Below are 22,774 nucleotides of genomic sequence, written 5' to 3' on the forward strand. Positions count from 1 at the left end.
GCCAGGTACGAAAGATGATCCATTGCAGAAATGCTGCCTCCCATGTGCAGGAGCATCTCTCTTGCTGGTTGTTCTCCACTCCAGGTCCTCTGAACATCAGCTCAGAGGCTCTCTGGACCTGCAGACCTGAGTCCTTTTCCAGATTCTCACTTAGGAAACATGCCCTGAGCCACTAAGCCCTTTGTCCAGCAAGCAGCCTCTAGGCTCAGCCACACTCCACTCCCCAGCCCCCTCTCCACCCTTCAACAGCCTTGGCTGAGGCAGCCCCTTCAGGAGAGCTGGGCTTGGTGAGTGCACAGCATTCCCGCTGCCGGATGTTAATCTTCCAAAGAAAGTCAAACATTAGCCCAGGAAACAGCTTATGCCTTATATAAGGCACCCCAGGGGAGACACAAACAGCTTGTTAGAGCTGAGCTGTCCTACTACAGCAGCTGCTGGACCCTAGGACAGAGCACAGGCAACCGCTGCATCCACCTCCAGCCCAACTGAATCCAGCTCCAACCACCAGGTGAGACGGGATTGAAGGCCCCCAAGTCTAGCACCCAAGAACACCCCAAAGCCAGGCTTCCTCACTGTAACGCTGTAATTGGTCAAACCCCTAAAGCCTTCAGGGACCTACTTGGATTCTTCTGATACTCCAGCACAGGGGACTCACCCCAGGGAACAGCAAGGAGGCTTGGAGCTTGAGGAAATACTTCCTAGCCCACATGAAGCAATCAGAAATGTGTATTATCCTCTCTCACCCTCACCCACCCCCTGCCTGGGCAACCAACATCCAAATCTGGACCTTTGGTCCCTACTATCTGGCCCTGTGCATACACACTTATGACCTATAAGCACAGGGCCACATGCCTGCATTCACATGACCTGCACGGTGCAGTTTAGATGTACACATAGCACTGCATCCACACTAGTATTCCATATCCCTCTCTGCAACTGTGTACATCTTTATGCATCCACACACCAGAACCCCCAAATCTTTACACATGTAACTAGGTACATCTTCATGCATGTGATTCTATGATGCTCCACAGGCCTACATACAATTCACACACACATACGCACACCTCTTCTTGGCCCAATGCCTTGCCTACAGTTTTGGTTCATCTTGCCTGGTGCCATGACCTTCTCCGAGATTCTGGACCGTGTTGGAAGCATGGGCCCCTTCCAGTACCTGCATGTGACCTTGCTGGCCCTCCCAATCCTCGGACTAGCCAACCACAACTTGCTACAGATCTTCACAGCCACCACCCCTGACCACCACTGTCGCCCGCCCCCCAACGCCTCTCTAGAGTCCTGGGTACTCCCCTTGGGCCCAAATGGGAAGCCTGAGAAGTGTCTCCGCTTCGTGCATCTGCCAAACGTCAGTCTTCCCAATGACACCCAGGGGGCCACCGAGCCATGCTTGGATGGCTGGATCTACAACAGCACCAGAGACACCATTGTGATAGAGGTATGTCTGGCACCCTCTCTCTTTCCACCTCACCTTAGGTACTTCCATATACCGTGCAGCACTTGTGGATAGAAAAGACCCAGGGGCCTAGTTTCCTGGGATTGAAAGACAGGGAACTGGGCAAAGAGGAAGGATCCCAGTGCTAATGCACAAGAACTGAGTGGTTTGATTCGTTCATGCTCAGAGCCCAAGCATTCCTTCAACAATCTATAGCGTGGTATTGAGCTCCAGTGATGCTGAGCTGTACAGTCTCTCCTCCTAGTAGGATGTTATACAGCCTTGTGGAATAACTTGTTACCTCATGCTGTGCAGTGACCTTGGGCTGCAATCTTCCACCCTTGGACTGGTTATAGGGACAAGAAAAGAGTAGCTTGAGATGAAGTCACTTTGAAGAAGCATCCCTGGAGCTGAGATTAGAACAGCAGGCAAGGGGTTAACTAGACTAGAAGAGGAACATTCCATCCTGTGCAAAGCCTTGCAGGGCTGGGGGGAAGGGGGTGGTGCTAGGAGGCTGGGTAGCAGAGGGATTTCACATCGCAAAGGTTGGAAGGCTCCTGGGTAGATCCAGAGGGTGTCAGTCACTCACATAAGTGTCTGTATGACCTCACTCCCCAGTTACCCTATGGAGTGGCTGATTCTCTTACCTGTCATTTCCAGGAACTAGAGTTAAATCAAATCCTTCAATGAACTGACAGGCCAGTCAGGAGACTGTGACAGGAGGAAGATGAGGAACCTGGAAGTAGTGTTTGCTGAATGTCAGCTGCCTACCAGGCACCTCTGAGTGCTCTGCAGGGCTCTCCAGTATATGGATGTGTACGGCTGTCTTCTTGCTGTTGAGGGTTAGGTGCTCAGACCCCAGGAAGAGAGGTGACTGTTCAGTGCCACACAGTTTCAGAGCTGGGTTTTAAAGCAAAATGCCCCTTAGTACAAAGTTCAAGGGAAGCTTTAGCCAAAAGATTTCAGGAAGGCTTCATAAAGAGGTACCTGTTATCCCCACAAGTGCAGGATCCAAACATTGCTTCACTACCAGTTGCCACCCGATGGGTCTCAGCTTCCTGAAATCCCAGGAGTTCAGTCCCTTTATCTCCACTTCACAGATGAGGAAATAAAGGCCAACCCTGACTTTCTTCTGTAGGCAGAGGTAGGATTTGAATCCAAGACCATCTACACTGTCTATATAATTATCCATGTAGTTAACAAATATTTGTTCTCTATATAGCATTTATTATAGAGCAGACACTATTCTAAATGTCTTGCAAATGGTAACAGTTTTGAACCTTTTGACAGCTATAAAGTAATTAATATTCAAACTCCATCTTTCAGATGGGGAGACTGAAACCCAGGGAGCTTACCAGCTTGCTCAAAGTCACACTGTGAGTAAGTGGGCTTAGGTCTAAGCATGAGAGCTGTGCTTCTGAGGAGCCCATGTGTTACATCCATGTCCACTAGACCATACCTCTTCCCTGATACAGCCATTATTTTTCTCCTCTGTGCCAATCATGGTATTCAAAATCATCAGGTATCCAAAACATCAGGCACGTTGGTGTTATGGTGCAGAATGCCGAAGCCTTAAAGGCAAAGAAGCCATGAGCTTTCCAGATGCTTGCCATCAGAGCAGACACAGGGACTCCATAGGGATTTGCACACTTCCTGAAACAGGATTCACTGCTGTGTCCCCAGCACCTGGAATAATACCTTGCAAAGCAGGGGGAATAAATTTTTGTGGAAGGAATAAATAAATGCTCCATAGTCTTAAGATTCTGAAAACCCAGCGAAGAGATTTCTAACCAGCACAGGGGTAGGAGGTCCTAGAGGACTTATTGGAGTCAGCCTTGCTTGCTTTGAATATAAAAGAGAAGGGAGAGGTAGGAAGTGAGTCTGAGTGGGCAGTGCACCCCGAATATGAAGCTTAGAATGTTAAATGCAAAGTCACCAGCACATAAAGACTGAATAATAGAGACATGGAGGCAGGAGAGGGCAACAAGAGGGCCTGGTGTGATTTTTAAGGCAAAAATGTGGCCTCTCTAGCAGGGGACGAGGAGGCATGGATATAGTAATCTTTAAGAAAGAGTGTGGCAGGTTCAGGTGACCTTCTGAAGAGCCTCACTTTGTGGGACAGAGACTGGCCTGTAGAAAGTTTTAGTCTAGCAGTAGAGTAGCTCCAGGATGGAGGTAGCAGGTAGATGGAATAGTGGGTTTTGACAACAGAGAATAGGGAGTTGGAATCTGTGGGACCTGGTGGCTAACCAGATGTGGGTGGTAAAAAGAGATAGAAAACGAAGGCATGTCCATAAGTTTCCCAATGGATGCATGACTTGCTATGCCATGAAAAATAATAAAGGGCACCACCCATCACTTCAAGAAACATAGAACCCAAGGAATAAACAGCCTAAAGGAAAGGTGGGCATGGTGCCTCAGGCAGGAGACTGAGGCAGCCGAGGCTAAATACTTCCAGGCCACCCTGGAGTATACAGGAAAATCCTGTCCTGGGAGTGGGGAGAAAGTGGAGAAGGAAGAACTGAAGAAAGAAAAAGTCAGGCTTACAAGGAAAAATGAGGTCTCAGCAGAAACATGGTGTGTGAGTTCCTAGATACCAGATTGGAATAGGTGCACACATGAATTCATTTAAATCCTCACAGCCCTCCGACTTCCACCTTGATTATCCTGTTTGCATAGATGAGGAAACAGAAAGACAGATCACTAGCCAAGGGGCCACATTTACACAGGGTTAAGCAGAGAATTCAAGTCTCTAAAGTAGGACTCCAGAGGCCATGCTTCCTAACACTACCAGGATCCATCCGTAACCCATGAGGTTCACTGTCCACCCTGCACCCCACTGAGGGAACTGGGTGGTCTGACTTGTCCACAGATGTTCAAACTCACCCTATAGTAAATCCTCCAGGACAGGGACAGTATCTCTTTGCCATCACAGGACTAGGTATTCAGTAAGTGCTTAAACAATGCTAAATAAGCTGGATAAGCTCCAGCTGCATCTACAGAGACACTGCTGACCACTGGGAAACAACTTCCTTTCCAGGTCACTCCTCAGGTGGGCTCCTGGGAGGCATGCCAAGAGCAGAGGTTAGGGGGCCTCATACCCAGTCAGGCTTCAGTTCACGCCTGTGCCAGCTGAATTTCCAGTCACCGTTCCATTCCTTGAGATAATATAAATCTGCACAATGCAAGGGATAGGCAAATTTTCAGGGGGGCTGCACCCTTCTCCATGTCAGACCTCATTTAGCTCTGCATTAAGCTATAATTCCCTGAGGACGCTGCCATGGCAAGCCTATAAGAAGGGTCTGTGTTCTCCACACCCACTGGAACATTAACGGACAAACCCAACTAGAAGAATAGACTCAGGGCACTCTGATCTTCTGTTCATTCAGCTATGACAAATAGTTTCTGTGTGCTTAGGGGAGGGTAGAATGGAGTTCTGCCTCCCATGTGAGAGAGGCGATCAGGACTTCTCAGGAGCTTTAACTAGGACATCAGGGGGAAACAAAGACCTTTCTTTTATATCTTGAAGGCATGAGAGCCTGGATGCTGAGCCCTAGATTCCCTGGAGTACAACTCACATACACTGAAGCTCAGCTGACAGCCCTCTGGGCCTAAGCCCTGCCTCAAATGAGCAGAGTGCCCCCTTCTAAGCCCCTGGCCTTCCTCTGTGGTCCTTGTACCTTCCTGTCCTGCTCCCAGAGCCATAAGAAGCCCATGATCTCTACCCCAGGGAGAACCCTTGCAGGGCCCCTGGTCAACCACCTCTGACCTCCCCCATCCTTCTCACCAAACACTCAAATTCAGGACATTTATCCATCTGTCTCTTGTGTTCAGCCCCAGTCCTGCTTCACATCCCCACTGGCTGCTTGCTACCCTGCTTCATGTACCATCTTTTTCTACCTCTTTCTCAGCCTCTGATCTAACTCCCTAGTAAGGACTTGGGATTTCACTCTGGCTACATTCTGGCCGGCCTGACCCCAGCGACAGCCACTATGTAAAATGTGCAGGAGGCTGCCTAGAACAATCCTGTAATTCCCAAAATTCAAGAGCTCACTTGGTGGACACCTACTGTATCCAGGCCCCAGAGCTACTGCTTTGCTTTCTATGCATTTCACTGTGAGCAAGTCAGGTATTATCCTTACCATTCTATAGGAAATGGCGCCAGGCTCAGATCCAAATGGGAACCTACACAGCTGTGATGGTGGGCCAGGAGAACCTGACTCCAGAACCATATTCTATCTATTACATCATATGTCACATGACATTGGACATATGACAAAAACAATAATAATAATTAACAACAACAACAAGTTGAGTGCACAGTGTCTTCCAGATTTAGGGCTAGGTGTTCTTCATTCTTTTTAAAAATATATATATGTATATGAGTACACTGTTGCTCTCTCAGACACACCAGAAGAGGACATCAGATCCCACTGCAGATGGTTATGAGACACCTTGTGGTTGTTGGGAATTGAACTCAGGACCTCTGGAACAGCAGTCAGTGCTCTTAACTGGTGAGCCATCTTTTCAGCCCGTTCTTCATTCTTTAAATCATTCACAGATCCAAGAAGTAGGCACCAGGTACCTACAGATACAGCTGAAGACTCTGACCACATAGAAGTTAAATATCTGTTCCAGGGCTGGAGATACGTACGGCTCACTCAGTGAAGTGCTTGCCACATAAGCATGAGGACCTGAGTGCCATCCTAAGCACCAACATAGAAAAGCTGGATATAGCAGTTCTAGTCTGAAATCCCAGCACTGGGGAGGAAGAGACAGGGGGCTTCCCTAAGACTTAAGTATCAGCTGACTTAGCTGAGAAGCAAGTTCCATATTCAATAAAAAGCCCTGTCTCAAAAAAAAAAATTGATGGAGAGCAATCAGAGAAAATACCTCTGGCTTTCACATGTATCTGCACACACACATGCACACACACACAAACATGTACACCCATATAAGTGTGCACTGGTGTATTTGTAAACAGACACATAAGCACACACACACACACAATTTATCCCAAAATACACATCGCGTAAGCAACACAATTTGTTGGGTTATAGGCTGCCTCCTGAAGGGCGTGTGGTGACTATCATCCAGTCTGCTTACTTCTGAAGGACTTCCTGGCCACTCTTCTTGCTCCACTAACTCCTAAACCTGTATCTTTGGACCTTGACCAGCCAGCCCAGCGAGCTCTGACCTTTAACACAATGTCACAGTTGGCTGTGCTATCTCACAGAACAACAACTCCCATGTTTACGCCTTCTTTCTGGCATCTGGGAGTTGTGGTCCTGGTTGAGGACATCAGTAGATCTTGAAGACCTGAGCTTGAGTCACTGCCTTGAAATGAACCAAGCTATGCTTGAGCAAGCTATCTTTCATGGGAGCCACAGGTTCTTTGTGAAAATGGGGTCTTAGCAGCACCAGCTTTGTGATGTTGTTCCTCCATGGCTTGCAAAGCTGCCGCCTGAGCAGAGTAGCCCTTGTCTTTCTCCCTAACATCTTCCTGCTAGACTAGGCCACATGGGAAGACAAGGCTGAGGTTTCTGTCCTTTTCTTCTGGAACCAGCTCCTTAGGCCTTAGTTATACTATAAGACTGGGGAAAGAAATCTAATATAGGACTAGGCTATGAGGAGTGAGCAAGAAGATATGTAGAACAGACAGGAGCTGATGGGAATTACAAACCTAGGTCTCTCCCAGGGCAGAATAGAAGCAATAATAAGCTAATGTCTGGTTTCCTCCAATTAGCATGTTACCTTTCCCTCTCTGGGTCTCATCAGTAAAAATATGTATAATAGCTAAGCCCAGTTTATTTGTTCATTCATTATTCATTAAACAAATACTAACATGTATTATAACCAACGCTTCTGCTAGTTGCCAGGGATTAAAAAGTAAAGTGAGATGTCTTCTGTCTCCAAGAGGCTACAGAAGATAGGAGAGGAAGACAAGCAGATGAGCAGCTAAGATGCTTCATAGCATGTACCCTGATGGCAAGAGACAAGGAGCACTTTAGCTACACTAGGAGTCAGACTTCTGAGACATTCCTCTCACACATGAATTGACCACCCAGAGAAGCCCCTGACACTCAGAAAAGATTATTAAAGGACAGGCAACATTCCTGAGTAAGGGGATTCTAACACATGGAAAACAGCAAAGGAATCATTTGTTCTTATAGACTCGGGGTAAAACATGGTTAAATCCAAGGGCTGCCCCACCCTTTGGAGTCCCAGTCAAAGGCAGCTCAGAAACCATTCCTGGTGTCTTGAATATTCAAGCCTTCTGCTACAGGCTATAGCAGGACCCTCTCAGGGGCTTTGCACAGGAAGTCCCACAGAAAGCATCCAGGATGCTCTCTAAAATCTTCCTCTCTCAGAAACATGGGGTGCCTTTAAAAAAACCCATCCTGTTTGCTCCACACCTGCTTCCCTCATCTATCCTCAATTCCTTTCTTATCACTGCCTACCAAGCCAGTAGATGTTTCACACACAGCAGAACCACAGTTTATTCATTTCCATAAAAATCCCCCAGATCAGGTAGCTTAAAACAACACAGATTTTATTATCTCGCAGATTTGGAGACTAGAATTCCAAAGCCCACAACATCAGTATGTTCTCTACAAAGAATCCTCCCTTATCTCTTCTAGTGACAAGCTTCAGCATTACTTGGCTTGCGTGTCCATCACTCTAAGCTCTGCCTCCATCCTGCCCTGCCTGTCCTTCTCTTCCTACAAGGTCCACCATGCCCAGTATGAATGACCTCACTGTAACTCAGCTACTTACATCTAAACAACTTCATTTCCATTCTAGGAGGCTAGAGCTTCAGTGTATTCTTTGAGGGAACCCAATCAACTCACAATGGCTGTAGGCTGTAGATCTGCACCCCACAGTTTGTGCTGCTCTGCAGGGCAGTGGCAACTACATTTTTTGCTTCTGATGAGTTTTGCCACCCATGAAATCTCTGAAAGCAGTTTACAGTATAATTGCAGTTCACTTTATTTTTAATATTTAAACAGCAGGTCTTCTCTTTAATTTTTCCTGAAAAGCTTAAGACAGAATGTCATACAGTAGCCGAAGCCTCTCTAGACACCCCACCATGCTTCTCTCCCTCCTGTATGCTGTCACTTCCTGATATACTCTGTTTCCCCCTTTGCCCTCACAACATACCATGTAGACCCCCTTCCCCGTTAAAAATGTCTACTGGTATTACTGGACTTGTTGGCTCACCTGAAGCTAGTTGGAAGACCTGAAGTCCTCATCCACATCCCTCCTGCCTCACTTTCCAGGTAGAAAAAAAAAATCTCCTTTGGTCTCTCCCCACACTTTACTTCCAGAACACTCTTGGAAGGCATTTGTGGAGAACATTCCTCACTTCATTACCCAAGTAATTCAGGATGTCGGGAGTGAAAAATGTGTGCTGGGATTAGCAGGAGATTAGAGCAGACAGGTTCCCAGGCCAAAGCATAGCAGGCCTTAGACACCTCTCAGCAGGGGAGAGAGTGTCTTTACCTAGCCAACCAGAGGAAACCAGAAAATATTCTTAGCACAGTAGAAACCTAAAAGCCATTCATGTCATGTCCTAAGGGAAAGAATAGGGAAGATTGGTCGTGAGCTTGTCACAGTACTCTGCTCTAAGACTGTTTTCTCCCCTGTAAAGTGGGAACATAGTATGAATGCTGTGAGGGTTGAAGAAATTAAGTATAGAAAAGTTTACTTTCAGAACAGTGCCCGGAACAGTGATCCCTTAGTAAACATCAGCTGTCACTATTCAAGGGCAAGAGGATGAGGCCTACATCAAGGCAATTCTGATGAAATAGAGGGGCTGGAGGACAGGCTCAGCAGTTAAGAGCACTAGTTGCCCCTGCAAGAGACCTAGTTTCTATTTCTGGCATCCTCCTGGCAGTTCACAAGCATGTACTCTGGTTCCAGAGGATCTGACATCCACTTCTGACCTCTGGAGGCACCAGGCACACATATGGTGTGTATTCACATATGCAGATAAAACACTTGTACATATAAAATAAATAAATCTAAAAAACAGACAAATACAGATTCAAAAACAAATATACTGATATGGTGGCACATACCTTTAATCCCAGCATTCAGAAGGCAAAGGCAGGTGCAGCCAGGGCTATGTAAAGAGACCCTGTCTCATATATATATAATATAATATAATATAATATAATATAATATAATATAATATATATTACACATACTAGAAGCTTAAGGATCAAATGACTGTGGGGTGGAATTGGGATCTGTGAAAACACAGGGCCAGCAGAGTTTTGATCTGTGTTAGGCAAGAAGGAAATCCACTTCAGCACAAATCAGTAGTAGGTAGGCGTTGGTTGAAATTTTTAGAGTCTGACCCCAGACAGTTTATTCTAGGCATATTTAAGTACAGTACAATTTTGGAAATTTTTTCTGGTGACAATTAATTCAACCTTGTATGTACAATAAAGATTAAGTAATGACTCCATCTAAACTCTTTGCCTAATACATGTAATTTCTTCCATAAAAGTGGGATCTAAAGATTGAGAAACAATGCTCAAGACAAGGTTCAAGTGGTTCCCAGACGTCCTTTAATACAGTTCCTTGTGTTGTGGTGACCCCCACCATAAAATTATTTTGTTGCTGCTTTATAACTGTAATTTTGCTACTGTTATGAATTGTAATGTAAATATCTGATATGCAGCGTATCTGCTATATGACCCCTGTAAAAGGATCTCCTTTAACCCACAAAGGGGGTCGTGACCCACATGTTGAGAACCACTGGTCTGAGAAGGAGTGAAACAAGCCCAAGTGTCTCTAGGGCCTGGCCCTAGAGATAGCACACGTCACCAGGTTATCAACTACATACATTCTCAGCCTTTGGGTGGAAAATAGGTTCTATATGTCTTCCTTTGAAGAGATAACCCTGCGTGTTTAACATTCCTGGTTTCTCTAGTGCTTATCTGTGAGCACAAAGACACCATGTCCTCTATAGAATGGGAGAGAGGGGGAGGAGTCAAAAGAGGTACACCAGCATAGTTATGACATGCCTATGTGGAATCTAAAAAAGGGTATTCTTCTGAGTAGAGTAGAGAACCATATCTGTCAGAGGCTGGAGACTGAAGACATTGGTGTAGAATGGGCACAGAGAAGCTACTATCAACGGATACACCTTGTAGCTGTTTTCTTTTTCTTTTACTTTTTTTTAAAGGTTTACTTATTTTATGCATGTGAGTACACTGTCACTATCTTCAGACACACCAGAAGAGGGCATCGGATTCCATTACAGATGGTTGTGAGCCACCATGTGGTTGCTGGGAATTGAACTCAGGACCTCTGGAAGAGAAGTCAGTGCTCTTAAACCCTGAGCCATCTCTCCAGCCCTACACATTGTAGCTGAATGAGCAGAATAAGCTTTGAGTTCTATTGCACAATGATGTTACAATGGATTGAATATAAAAACTAAAAGAAGAAACTTAAAATGTTATCAGCACAAAAATATGAGTTAAGAAAAGGGATGGATAGTTTTCTTTAGCACAAGGTATTCATTCCATATATATCAAAAACACGGCAGTGGGCTCCACATATGTAACATAATTGTGACTTCATGGAATCAAAGTCATGTAAATTGCAAAAATAAATATTTTTAAAAGACAGGGTTGCTATTTGGTGTGTTTGGAACCTTACGAAGAGTGAAACAACACGTCCTGTTAAGTCTGAGATGTTTATGGGATGTGATCCAGGTAGTGTTTTCAAGTACACCACAGACTGATGGTCTAAAGGCCAGAAGAGAGGATGTGCTGTAGAAATTGATTTGGGCTCTTTAGTATAAAGAGTAATCTAAGCCTTAGAAATAGGTGACATTGTCTAGTGAAAGCAGATGGAGAGAAGGATCCAGAGGGAGTCCTGGAGAAGCTAGACAAGCTAGCCAAGAAAAAAGGAGCCAGGGATGGGGAGGCAAAAAGCAAGAAGAAAAAGGAGGGAGGTGGAAGAAAAAGCAGGTCAGGATGCATAAGGTCTGTGGCATGCATGACAAAGAAGCTATGGTAGCTGTGGTGAGCACAGCTTCAGTGTATTGGTCAGGGCAAAACTGAGAACTGTGTAAAGAGGAGGTTGGGTGGTGGCAAGAGAATTTGAGAGAGTTTAGACAGAAAAACTAATGCAGAAAACTGATGGAGACACAAGGAGGAGAAAGGGAGGGAGGGAAGGAGGGACCAGAAGATTGGACCTTAAGATGAGGAGAGTTGAGGTCAAGTATGCAGGTGGAGGGACTAGGCCTTGGGCATATGGGGCAAAGAGGCAAAAGGTGCTGCAGTACATAGATGGACCTTCCATGGAAGAGGCTAAGGACAGATGGATAGAGCAGCTAAGCAGCCTTTGTAAACCCCACAACAGGTTACACACACTTAATGTTGTCATCACACAACCATAGGTCAAGGACCCAAGGAATCCCCATAAACAGAAAGAACTGGTGCTTGAGGGTTAAAGACCACGCTCAAGGAAGACAAGGTGTTCATGCATGTTGTGGGGAGTGGGGGAAGGGTTCAGGTCGAGCATGGCTGGAAAGACTGAACTCAATTGAACCGAGCTGACCCTGACTTGCTTTTGTGCAGTGGGACTTGGTATGCGGCTCCAACAAACTGAAGGAGATGGCACAGTCAATCTTCATGGCAGGCATACTGATTGGAGGACCTGTGTTTGGAGAACTGTCAGACAGGTAAGGCTTGGAAGCACAACCCATGTACATCCCCTCTCAACTCTGCTCTACACATGTACCCCCAAAGAAGCAAAAGCTTGCGGAGATGGGAAGGATCAGCAGATACGATTCCCTTGCCAGGTCATAGCCTTCTCTTTGTCCCAAAGTCCTCATTTGAATCATCTGGCCTCTCCACCCAGTTTTTAAACACAGTATTGTGGCTGCATAGTACAAACCTAGGGTAGATGGATGGCTTAGAGATATGTGGTCTTTTGACCTCTGCTCAGTCAGCTAAGCTGAAATGGAAGAAATAACTCATTAACCCAATGCTCCTTCTGCAAACTTGTTGAATAACAGCAATTACCAGCAAGGCTCTAGTAAAGGAGTAATATGCTCCACCTGGTCCTTGAGGAAGGATTGGGGGCTGTCTTCAGCCCTTTGCCCCAAAGCCTGCAAAGTCACTCAATCTGGCAGATACACAGGGTTAACCTGGCCCTTCTTCTCTTCTGAGCTGCAGGTTTGGCCGCAAGCCCATCCTGACCTGGAGCTATCTCTTGCTGGCAGCCAGTGGCTCCAGTGCTGCCTTCAGCCCCAGCCTCACTGTCTATATGATCTTCCGATTCCTGTGTGGCTGCAGCATCTCGGGCATTTCTCTGAGCACCGTTATCTTGAGTGAGCCACAGTGGGAGACTGAGGAGCAAGGGTTTGGGGAGCACCAGCCAAAAGCTGAGAGAGTAGGTTTGATTCAACCCAGAGACCCTACCTTTGGTTTCTCAAGATCCTTCTGAATTTAACAACAGCCACAAAATAGTGTCAGCAGCTATGAAGCTATAGGACTTGCCTTGGGTCTGGGTACTTTACTAGGCATCTGAGCCTATGCAGCACATACACAGAAGTGAGTGACAGATGAGGCACAAAGCAAGGGAAGGCACTTTCCAGTAAAAATACATTAAAAATGAACTAGGGAGGAGAGAGGCCCAGGTTTGAGTCCTGTGTCCTTGGGTTTCAAGTGCAATATCTACAAAATGGTGATAATTCAACACTTGGGAGCAGATGAGGTCAGGTAGCTACTGGGAGGGAGAAGCTGATACCACTTCACAGAGAGGTGCTGAGACCTGACAAGACCCTAATTTGGTCCTTGGGCTCCTCCCACAGATGTAGAATGGGTACCCACCTCCATGCGGGCCATCTCATCAACAACTATTGGGTACTGCTACACCATTGGTCAATTCATTCTGCCTAGCCTGGCCTATGCCATTCCTCAGTGGCGCTGGCTACAGTTATCCGTGTCTGCTGCCTTCTTCATCTTCTCCTTGTTGTCCTGGTATGTGGCCCTCTGATGCTCCCCTCTATCCCCAATTCCATCTGGGACAAATAAGGGTTCCATGCCTAACCTGGGTATCCAACCGCATCTATTCCCAGCTCCCATGTGCTAGAGTCAAGGAAGGCCCTCCAGGGTTGCAGGGTTACATTGCTGAAGCACACTGCACAGGAGAACAAGTGCGGGGAGCACTGGGGGGCTTCCTGCAGCTAAAGAAGGGGCATGAGTTGAGATGGATGGGAGGGGACTGGTCCAGAATGAGCACACAAAGCCAGGGAAGCCTCAACTTCACATGGAGGAGGATGTAAAAGCATAGAAGGTGTCTATGGGTATGACAGGCCTGGCCTAAGTTCTATTTGTGAAGGAAAAATATGGTCCAAACATACGGACCCACATGGTGAAGCTAAGGACAGGGGGGGCGGGGCTGTGTAGAGGATTCCGAGGAAGAAATGTAAAAGGCATTTGAGAAGAAGTATCTACAGAACTGGGACGTTTTCAGATTTAAAGTACAAAAGAATACCCAAAGTAGAGTCTCAACTTGAAAATCTGTGAAAATTGAGGTGGTTTGGTGGGAGATCCAGAGGAGGCAGAGAACTCCTTATTAACCTGCTCAACCCCAAGCCATACAGAAAAAATAGAAAATTAGCCAGTCTATCTTACTACTGAAGTTCCAGAAGCCACAAGCATTCCAAGGAAAAGCTGTGAAACTTTGGAGTAACTATTTCTAAAGTATACATAAGACTCCATTCTGGACAGTAATTAATCTTATCTCTGATCTTTCTGGTATCTCTGTTTAATGGGAGTATTATTGTCCCTATTCAAAGATGAGAAAACTTCAACTCAGGGAAGGTGACATAGAAAAGTACAGACTTGAGATGGAACTTTACCTATGAAATAAGCATAGAACTGTCAGAGACGAATGGCACTCTGAAAGTCAGAGGGAAGATGGGACTGGAGTGGGGGACAGAAACATGTACACAACCTGGTGTGGGAGCAGACAGAGTCAGGAGACAGAATCGACAGGTAGTCAGCAGAGTACAGTTGAGAGCTCAGTGCCCTTTACCCTGTGACTTGGGGCAGGTCTCAACCACTCTGAGGACCAAGAGTTTTCTATGTAAGATGAAGATGACACTGCCAATTACCCTAAGTATTATGGGATTGGCCTATAGAAAGATTTGTTAGCTGGGAGCCCTTATGTCTAACTGTCATTCTCAAGGAGACAAGGCTAGGATCCTGGGCTCAGCCATGAAACATGAGAGGAATTCCTTCACAATCTTGGTGAGAGCAGGCTCATAGGACTGTCAAGGCAGAAACAGAAGCTGGAAGTGCATGAGAAACAGACTCAGGAAGCTGGGAGCACGGGTCTGAGGCCAGGTCCATCCTCCAAAGGCCCTGAAAGAATCCAGACCAAAGACATACACATCCAACATCAAGAAACCTTGGTTGAAGGCAGAGGAAGGCTTTTTACAAGTAAGGGGAAAGTGTACTACATTTTGTCCTAAGGAGAGGAAGCCCAGGGACAAAGATGGGCCAATGTGAAGCTCCACAGAAAGTGCTTTAGCCACCTGAGGTTCTTGCAGCCTCATGACCCCAGATGCAGAAGGGACTCTGGAACAGGAGCCACTCTGTTTTGACTCTGGCCCCCAGGTGGGTACCAGAGTCCATACGCTGGCTGGTTCTGTCTGGAAAATTCTCAAAGGCCCTGAAGACACTCCAACGTGTGGCTACCTTCAACGGCAAGAAGGAGGAAGGGAAAAAGCTCACTGTGGAGGTAGGTGGGGAGGGGGTGTAGCTGAGGCAGAACCATGTATCTGCCTCTCTTGCCTGTTTCCTTGGCTTAGAGCTATATCCCATCTGCTCCCCCAATGAATCTTCTAGAAGAACTAGACCTGACTCTCCTTTCCTTCCACCAGCAAGGCCCACTAATAGCACCCATCCTTCTCCTATGTCCAAAGGAGCTGAAGTTCAACTTGCAGAAGGACATCACCTCAGCCAAGGTCAAATATGGCTTATCTGACTTGTTCCGAGTATCCATCCTGCGCCGTGTGACCTTCTGTCTCTCTCTGGCCTGGTAACCTGCCACCTCTTCCTATCATGCCCTGCACAGGGCTGATGAACAAGGAGGTATCCATCAGGGCAAAGCCTACGGTACCTGCAAAAGAAATCAAGAGAATGTCTCCTAGGGCTGCTAAGGCCAACTTCCATCCCAGAAGCCCCACATTCAGCTGAGAGAGTCTGCCTCCCTCTGAGGTAGCACTATGCCACACAGGACATGTGCTCTAGATCCTTCAGTGCACATTCTGGGGTCAAAACTTTCCCCACAGTCAGCCTCTCTGTCACTAAAGCTTTCTAGCCTATCTAGAACCACACAGAGCAGAGATGACCCTGCAGACTGCTGACTTACAAGAAGCAATTATGTGTCTCCCAAGTTTCCTCTTCTGACTGATTCTACATCTTCCCCAAATTCTTTTTGTGACCTGGTTGTGAAACCATTTTCCATCCTAGTCTTCCCCAGGATTAAATTTGTCCTACACTTTACCATAATTCTGAGAGAAGAAAGGGGAGTTACCTGATCACGGTTTACAGCTTGACTTTCACCTTTGCCTCTGGATGTTCTACTTCTACTGAACAAAAACAGATCACTTCCTGCCTCCTCTAGTTTCTGAAAATATCTCCAGTCCTGTTACTCTATGAACCTAATCTTGGGTAACTTCGCCATGAATACCCTAGACAATGCCAGACATGACCAATCAATCCCAGCACTTTAGCTCAGACACAATCTCACAACTGTACTCAAGCAGTATGTATGAATCAGTTATAGATACCACAATAAACAAAACTATTTTTCATCCTGGTAATCCATAGGCTATGAGAAGAGACCGCAGCTTAGCTGGAGGTGCTGACCAATGCCTCTCTCTCTCTCTTAGGTTTGCTACTGGTTTTGCCTACTACAGTTTGGCTATGGGAGTAGAAGAATTTGGAGTCAACATCTACATACTCCAGATGATCTTTGGTGGGGTTGACATTCCCGCCAAGTTCATCACAATCCTCTCCATAAGTTATCTGGGCCGGCGCATCACTCAGGGCTTCCTCCTGCTCCTGGCAGGAGTGGCCATCTTGGCCCTCATCTTTGTGTCTTCAGGTGAGAGGTTACCCTAAGACCCCCTGGAAGAGGCTGCCACCAGCTGGAAAGAGAACTCCAGCTTTGTGGCCCCTCCTCCAATTCACTGTGTTGGCCTTGAACAGATATCCCTACTTTCTGTAGGACTCGGGTTATTCTTGTAGGAAGCAACTCAATTGACCTACATAACAAAGCACTAGGAGTAGCAGATGGATTCTTACCTTTTTTCTTTTCATGTGGGCTTCTGGGCAACTGAAGTACCAAGGCAAACTCTGCTAAGGAGTGAGGACATCAGGTGCTTATGAACACCAAGGCCCATACCCTAACCCCCTTCCCATGCAGAAATGCAGCTCTTGAGAACAGCACTGGCTGTATTTGGGAAGGGATGCCTGTCTGGCTCCTTCAGCTGCCTCTTCCTCTACACAAGTGAGCTCTACCCTACAGTCCTCAGGTAGGTGATGCACCTGGGTCAGGGGCTAACACATGGAACTGCATCCTCCTCCTGCCCTCTATGCAGGGGTCCCAAGACTGTCCTTTAAAAGCCTTCGGCACAGGCTGCCAATCCCATCTCTTAACCCTCCCAGGCAAACAGGTATGGGTGTGAGTAACTTATGGACTCGAGTGGGAAGTATGATGGCCCCACTGGTGAAAATCACGGGAGAACTGCAGCCCGTCATCCCTAATGTCATCTTTGGGACCATGAGTCTACTGGGAGGCAGTGCTGCCTTCTTTCTGCTTGAGACCCTCAATCGGCCCTTACCAGAGACTATCGAGGACATACAAGACTGGTGAGCTCTTTGCCTCTGGCACGCATGTCTCCCCTTTAAGCAAACAGGCCAGAGCTCTAGTTTTTTACTAAACTCTTTGTCCCTAGGTGCCAGCAAACCAAGAAAACAAAGCAGGAGCCAGAAGCAGAAAAGGCATCCCAGACAATCCCGCTGAAGACTGGTGGATAGGACCGTAGCTAAGAACAACAGAATCCTCTTTCCTGCCTTCCAGAGACTGATCCCAAGCAGGGCCCTTCCAAGGCTACTCGGGCACCTTAGGGGTTGGGTGGAGCCCCAGCTGAGTCCATGCTCTTGGAACAAAGACTTCTGAGAGTTCAGCAAAAGTGTTACCTTCACCACCTCCACCATAGCTCACAACACAGCCCTAGCCATATTCACCCCTGCACTCATCCTCCCTGCAACCCAGGCCCTGCCATTCTTCTCTCTACCCTCTTTGTATTGGCCATTTCCTCCATTGTCCCACCTCCATTTCCCTTTGAGATTCCCTGGCAGTTCTAATGGTTTCCTCTTACCTTCCCCAAACTCCTCCTTGGTGAGAAATTTCAATAAACCACAATGAAGAACTCAGGCCATGCTTCGTGGGAAAGAGGGCTGGCCATGATGTGGACATGTGAGCACACACACATACCACGCACACACACTTGTCCATCTGTACCATATGAACATAAAGACATGGGAACTAAACTGCATGCAAGCTGGCCTGCTATGAATGCATACATGTGTCCTAGTCTGCAGGTATAACAAACTACCACAAGCTGGATTGTCTGAATAACAGAACTGTGTTGCTCATAGTTGTAGAGGCTCGGAAGTCCAACCTGGGTCAAGGGATCGGGCATTCAGTGACTGGTGAGAACCTTCATAGTGTGTCTCTACAAAGCTGGTTCTGTCCAGCTATTTCATCAGGCACTAATCCATTTCCTGAGAACAGAGCTGTGTTAGCTTTCTATCACCATGACAAAGTACCTGAGGTAAACAACTTAAAATGAAAGTTTAATCTGGGCTCTCAGTTGGAGGTTTTGTTCCATGCTCACTAGGCATTGTTGCCTCAGAGCCACTGCAGAACATCATCACGGGTAGCACTTGAGCCCTCTCCAAGGGTTTATATTCCCGAGGCCTGCTAATCAAATACTTCCAGAACCCTACATATTAGGGTTTCTATTGCTATGGTAAAACACCATGATTAAAAGCCTCTCTGGGAGAAAAGGGTTTATTTCATCTTACAATGCTCAGGTTCCACCTCCTCAAATCAGGGCAGGAACTGAAGTAGAGGTCATGAAGGAACACAGTTTACTGACTGCTCCTCTTGGCACCACCAGCCCAGGGGTGGCATCAGCCATAGTGGGCCAGGCCCTGCCACGTCAATCATTAATCATGCCAATACCCCACAGGTTTGTCTACATGCCAGTCTTATGGAGGGATTTCTCAATTAGGATTCCCTCCTCCTAACTCGTGGTATGTGACAAAAAAAAAAAGAGCCAGGACACTCAGCTTGGATCAGTTCCATCCAAGCACTCAACAGAGGCTATTGCCACTATATAGGACATGCCAACCTACTCTATTGCTTCCCATTATCAACCACGGAGCTAATGACTGCTCTCAAGTATGTATTTAGAGATTTGAGAGGGTGCTTAATAAACATAAAAGGATTTTACTGTACCCTGCTTCCATCTTTCAGTGATTTCTCATGGGGATAAAACTTCAACCCTCTTACAAGGCACACCAGAATCAGGCCCCAACCTGCCTCAGCCATTTCAGTTTTAACACTCCGGTTTTACATGCTGAAATCCAGCCTCGACACAGCTTCTTTCAGCTCATATACTGTCCCTGCTTTTCATTCAGCACTAGAATTTTCCCCTGTTGGGCTCTCAATGCATTTGGCTCACCCACAACTTATCTTGGGGTCTCAACTTGTATAACTCCCTCCAAAAGGACAGTTCTGAGACTCCAAAACCTGTATTTGGTGGCTTACAGATTAAACAATAAATTGTGGTTACAGTTGCATCTTGGCATAGATTTCCCCAGAAGTGGATCCCAAGACAAGGATTTGAATGAAAAGTACTTTATTGGATAGGAGAGTCAAGAAAATAGGCAGTGTGGGGGTAAGTTTGAGAGAAGGAGCAAGAGCCAGGAGGAGAGGGAGTGAGAGGGCAGAAGGATCCTGCTGCTACCCACCCCAACCCCCACTCACACTGACCTGTCACCCAACCTCATGGAAAAGTCCATTTACACTTGGTTTGGATGCAGGAGTCTTCCTTGCCAACCTTAAAACAGTTTGGGGCTGGTACCCAGCCAGGATCAGCCACACTGACCTTGGAGACCTGACTTTTACAGTGAGGTTATCAGGTTTCATTTTAGAACTTGACATCTACTGGTGGGGTTTCAACCGTAGAGCCTGAGATTAGGGCCAGCAATGCCTCTCCTTGGCTTCACTTGATCTCCACCGGACAAAGAACTGGGCTCAGCGTGAATCATTGGCCTCTACCTTCTGCCCATCTATTATCACTCCAGAATTCAAGATGGCTCCTGAAATGGCCTAGCCATGACACTTCCTGCACCACTCCAGGATGTTCATTGCTGACACACAGTGAGGGAAAGAAAGATGCCCAGGAAGCTCTTCCCATTGTTGCTGTCAGGATTCAGGGTGAAACACAGATCCCTATTCCTCTTCTTCACCATTGGTACTGTTCCTCCTGCCTCCTCTATTCCCTCTGTCTGTCCCTGAGCAGGGACAAGTGCCTCAGTGAATTGCCACCCAAATCAGAGCATCTTCTGGGTTACCTCACAGGTAAATGATCTCATATCTAGCTCATGAGGTTTGCTGTTTTGTTGAGACAGGGTCTCATGTAGCCCGGTTTGGCCTCCAGCTCACTGACTAGTCAGCTGAGGATGACCTTAAACTTCTGATTTTGAGTGCTAGGATTGCTTATGTGCCACAATGCCTCATGTTATGTGGTTCTGGGAATCAAATTCAGGACTTCCTGCATGCTAGGGAGGCACTCTATCAATGAGCTACATCCCTAGTTCAAATCTAGCTTTTAAACAGCAGTTTTGGAAGGGCTTCTATTACCTGCTGGCTGGGGTAGCCAAGAACAAGGCACAAGGTTCACTTTGGCTCTGAAATTTCCGGCTTGGATGATGGCAGGCAGCTGGAGTCTTCTGAACTCTCCGGGTCATTTTAACCCCATGCTTCCAGAACATAATTTGAGCCAAAGTGTCTCCTTTGATCTGTAAATTATTTATTTGAAAGGTGTCACAAAGTAATAAAAATCACATGTAGTCCCACACTGTAGTTATATGAAGTCAGCACTTATCCCAGAAAAACTGGCCTATGTGACAGCAATTCACACAGTAGGGAGAACGAAAGGGTCAAAAGAGCTGAGTTTGAGGCTTGCTGTGTGATCATCAGACACCAGATCATCGTGTCTGAGCCTCAGTCTCATCTATGTCAGGAGATATTTTCAGCTGAGTGACAGCTCTCAGTCACAGTGATAAGTGGTTCTGCAGGGGGCAGGAGGGGCTTCCAGAGCTGACACCCTCCCACTGAGAACAACCAGAGTTTAAGCCAGTGATCCATTTAGCACAGAGGAGTTCCATTCTTGAATTTTTAATGAACCACAAGATCATCAAGGGCCAGTCCCTGGATCTGAAAATCTTGGGATCTTGCCACAGTTCAGTTCAAGGAGTCTCCACTGGAGTCTTTTATAGACTCAGCCAGACGTGGGACTGGTCAGGAGCTGTGCTGGCTAGCTTTCTATCAACTTAGCACAAGCTATGGTCATTAAAGAGGAGGGAACCTCAATTAAGAAAATGCCTCCATAAGATCAGGCTGTACACCAGCTTGGATGGCATTTTCCTAATTAGTGATTGATGAGTGAGGGCCCAGCCCACTGTGGGTGATGCTACACTCTGAACCGTCGGATTTTGGTGCTGTAAGAATGCAGGATGAGCACATCATGAGGAGTAGACCTGTAAGCTCCTCACTCCTCCATGGCCTCTGCATCAACCCTATCTCCAGGTCCCTGCCCTGTTTGCATTTCTGTCCTGATTTCCTTAAGTAATGGACTAGGATTTGGAAGTGTAAGCAAATAAACCCTTTCCTCCCCAAGTTGCTTTGGTCATGGTGTCAATCACAGCAATAGTAACCCTGACAAAAACAGGAACTGAAGAAGGCACTCTTACCCAGAGCAGGATTAGGCACAAACTTCAAGAGGGAGGGTGCTTGCAGGAGAGCCCCACTACCCTCAGCACTCCACCTACTCCTCTAGAAGAGCACTAAGTCTTGGCAGGGAACTGACCCCACAACCTCTAAGCTGTTTGTCCAGCTGTCCTCGCCTCCCCAGGCCACAGGTTCTTATATACCTTGGCCTGGGGAATGTATCAGGCATCTGGACACCCATGGAGCCCAAGCTAGAATCAACACATGCTGGGAGGGGGAGGCTGGGATGGATTACAGCCTCCTCTGGGTCTCTTCTCTACATACAAAGTTAGCTTACCTCCAAAACCCATTTAGTTTGGCAGCAAACACCCCTAAAGCCACAAAGAGTTCAGCTCTTTGGCCACATGTAGTAGTAGCTCCAGGCCTATAATACCAGCATATGGGAGGCTGAGATCCGAGAGTCAGGAGTTTGAAGCCAGCCTAGGATGTATAATGAGACCCTGTTGGAAGAAAAAGAGGAGGAAGCTCACTTTGAAATTAAGATTCTAGTCTAACACCTCAATGTGTCTGAGGATCTAAGGGGACAAAAAACACCATCCCAGTTTAATGCATAAAACTGCAGTCTGCATAAGCATAGTATATAGCTTTTCTTTCCTTGTAAGAGATTCTTTAACCCAGAGTATCATCAAGTCCAGGGTGCCATCAAACTCACTCTGTAGCCAAAACTAAGCTTGGAGTATTGATCCTCCTGCCCATACTGGCTTTGAACTCCTGGGCTCAATCCTTCTGCCTCAGGCTCCCCAGGAGCTGGGACTACAGGCACAAACTTGCATAGTTGGACAAAGGCTTCCTTAAACTCTTTACCTGTGTTGGCTCACTTAGCCCTCCAAGAACAAAATTAAGAGGACATGAAAATCATCCTGAGCTTGAAAGAGGTAGACAGGAGTTTAATAACTTGCTCCTGTCACACAAGTATGAGAATATGGAAAGAGGACCAACTCCAAGGTTCAGTGTTTTACACCAGATGCACCTTACAAATCAAAGCCACAGAGTAGCAGCCTGCCCTCAACCTCCTTAGTCTGTGATCCAACCAATTGGATCCAACAGAAACATCCAATTAGTGTTCAACACTGCCTCTGATTGTGAGTAACCAGGGCTCACAATCCAAAAACTGTTGGAGGAATTCAAGTCAGGTCCTAAATTTGAGGCTAAAAATAAGATAGGTTCATGCTCATTCAAGAAAAATAAAAATTAGCT

At 46.6% G+C, this 22,774-nt stretch overlaps 1 protein-coding gene across 1 annotated transcript; it reads left to right on the forward strand.

The window, feature by feature from the left end:
* The first annotated feature begins 387 nt into the window (after positions 1–387).
* Positions 388–18,833, forward strand: Slc22a8 (solute carrier family 22 member 8). Its single transcript, XM_021152146.2, has 11 exons — positions 388–508; positions 1,097–1,453; positions 12,049–12,152; positions 12,649–12,803; positions 13,287–13,455; positions 15,100–15,223; positions 15,408–15,523; positions 16,380–16,594; positions 16,916–17,024; positions 17,158–17,361; positions 17,448–18,833. Exons 2-11 carry the CDS (start codon positions 1,121–1,123, stop codon positions 17,527–17,529), a joined length of 1,611 nt encoding a protein of 536 aa, XP_021007805.1. The 5' UTR covers positions 388–508; positions 1,097–1,120; the 3' UTR covers positions 17,530–18,833.
* The last annotated feature ends 3,941 nt before the right edge of the window (positions 18,834–22,774 follow it).

Source organism: Mus caroli, chromosome 19 (genome assembly GCF_900094665.2).
Source record: "Mus caroli chromosome 19, CAROLI_EIJ_v1.1, whole genome shotgun sequence".
NCBI classification, from domain to species: Eukaryota; Metazoa; Chordata; class Mammalia; order Rodentia; family Muridae; genus Mus; species Mus caroli.

What these genes read in the sequence shown, in the direction of transcription:
- Slc22a8 (XM_021152146.2), top strand. Translation starts at nt 1,121, where the DNA reads ATGACCTTCTCCGAGATTCTGGACCGTGTTGGAAGCATGGGCCCCTTC. An exon ending in CCTCATCTTTGTGTCTTCAG is followed by an intron (nt 16,595 to 16,915) that starts GTGAGAGGTTAC and finishes CTTCCCATGCAG; the next exon opens with AAATGCAGCTCTTGAGAACA. An exon ending in ATCGAGGACATACAAGACTG is followed by an intron (nt 17,362 to 17,447) that starts GTGAGCTCTTTG and finishes CTTTGTCCCTAG; the next exon opens with GTGCCAGCAAACCAAGAAAA.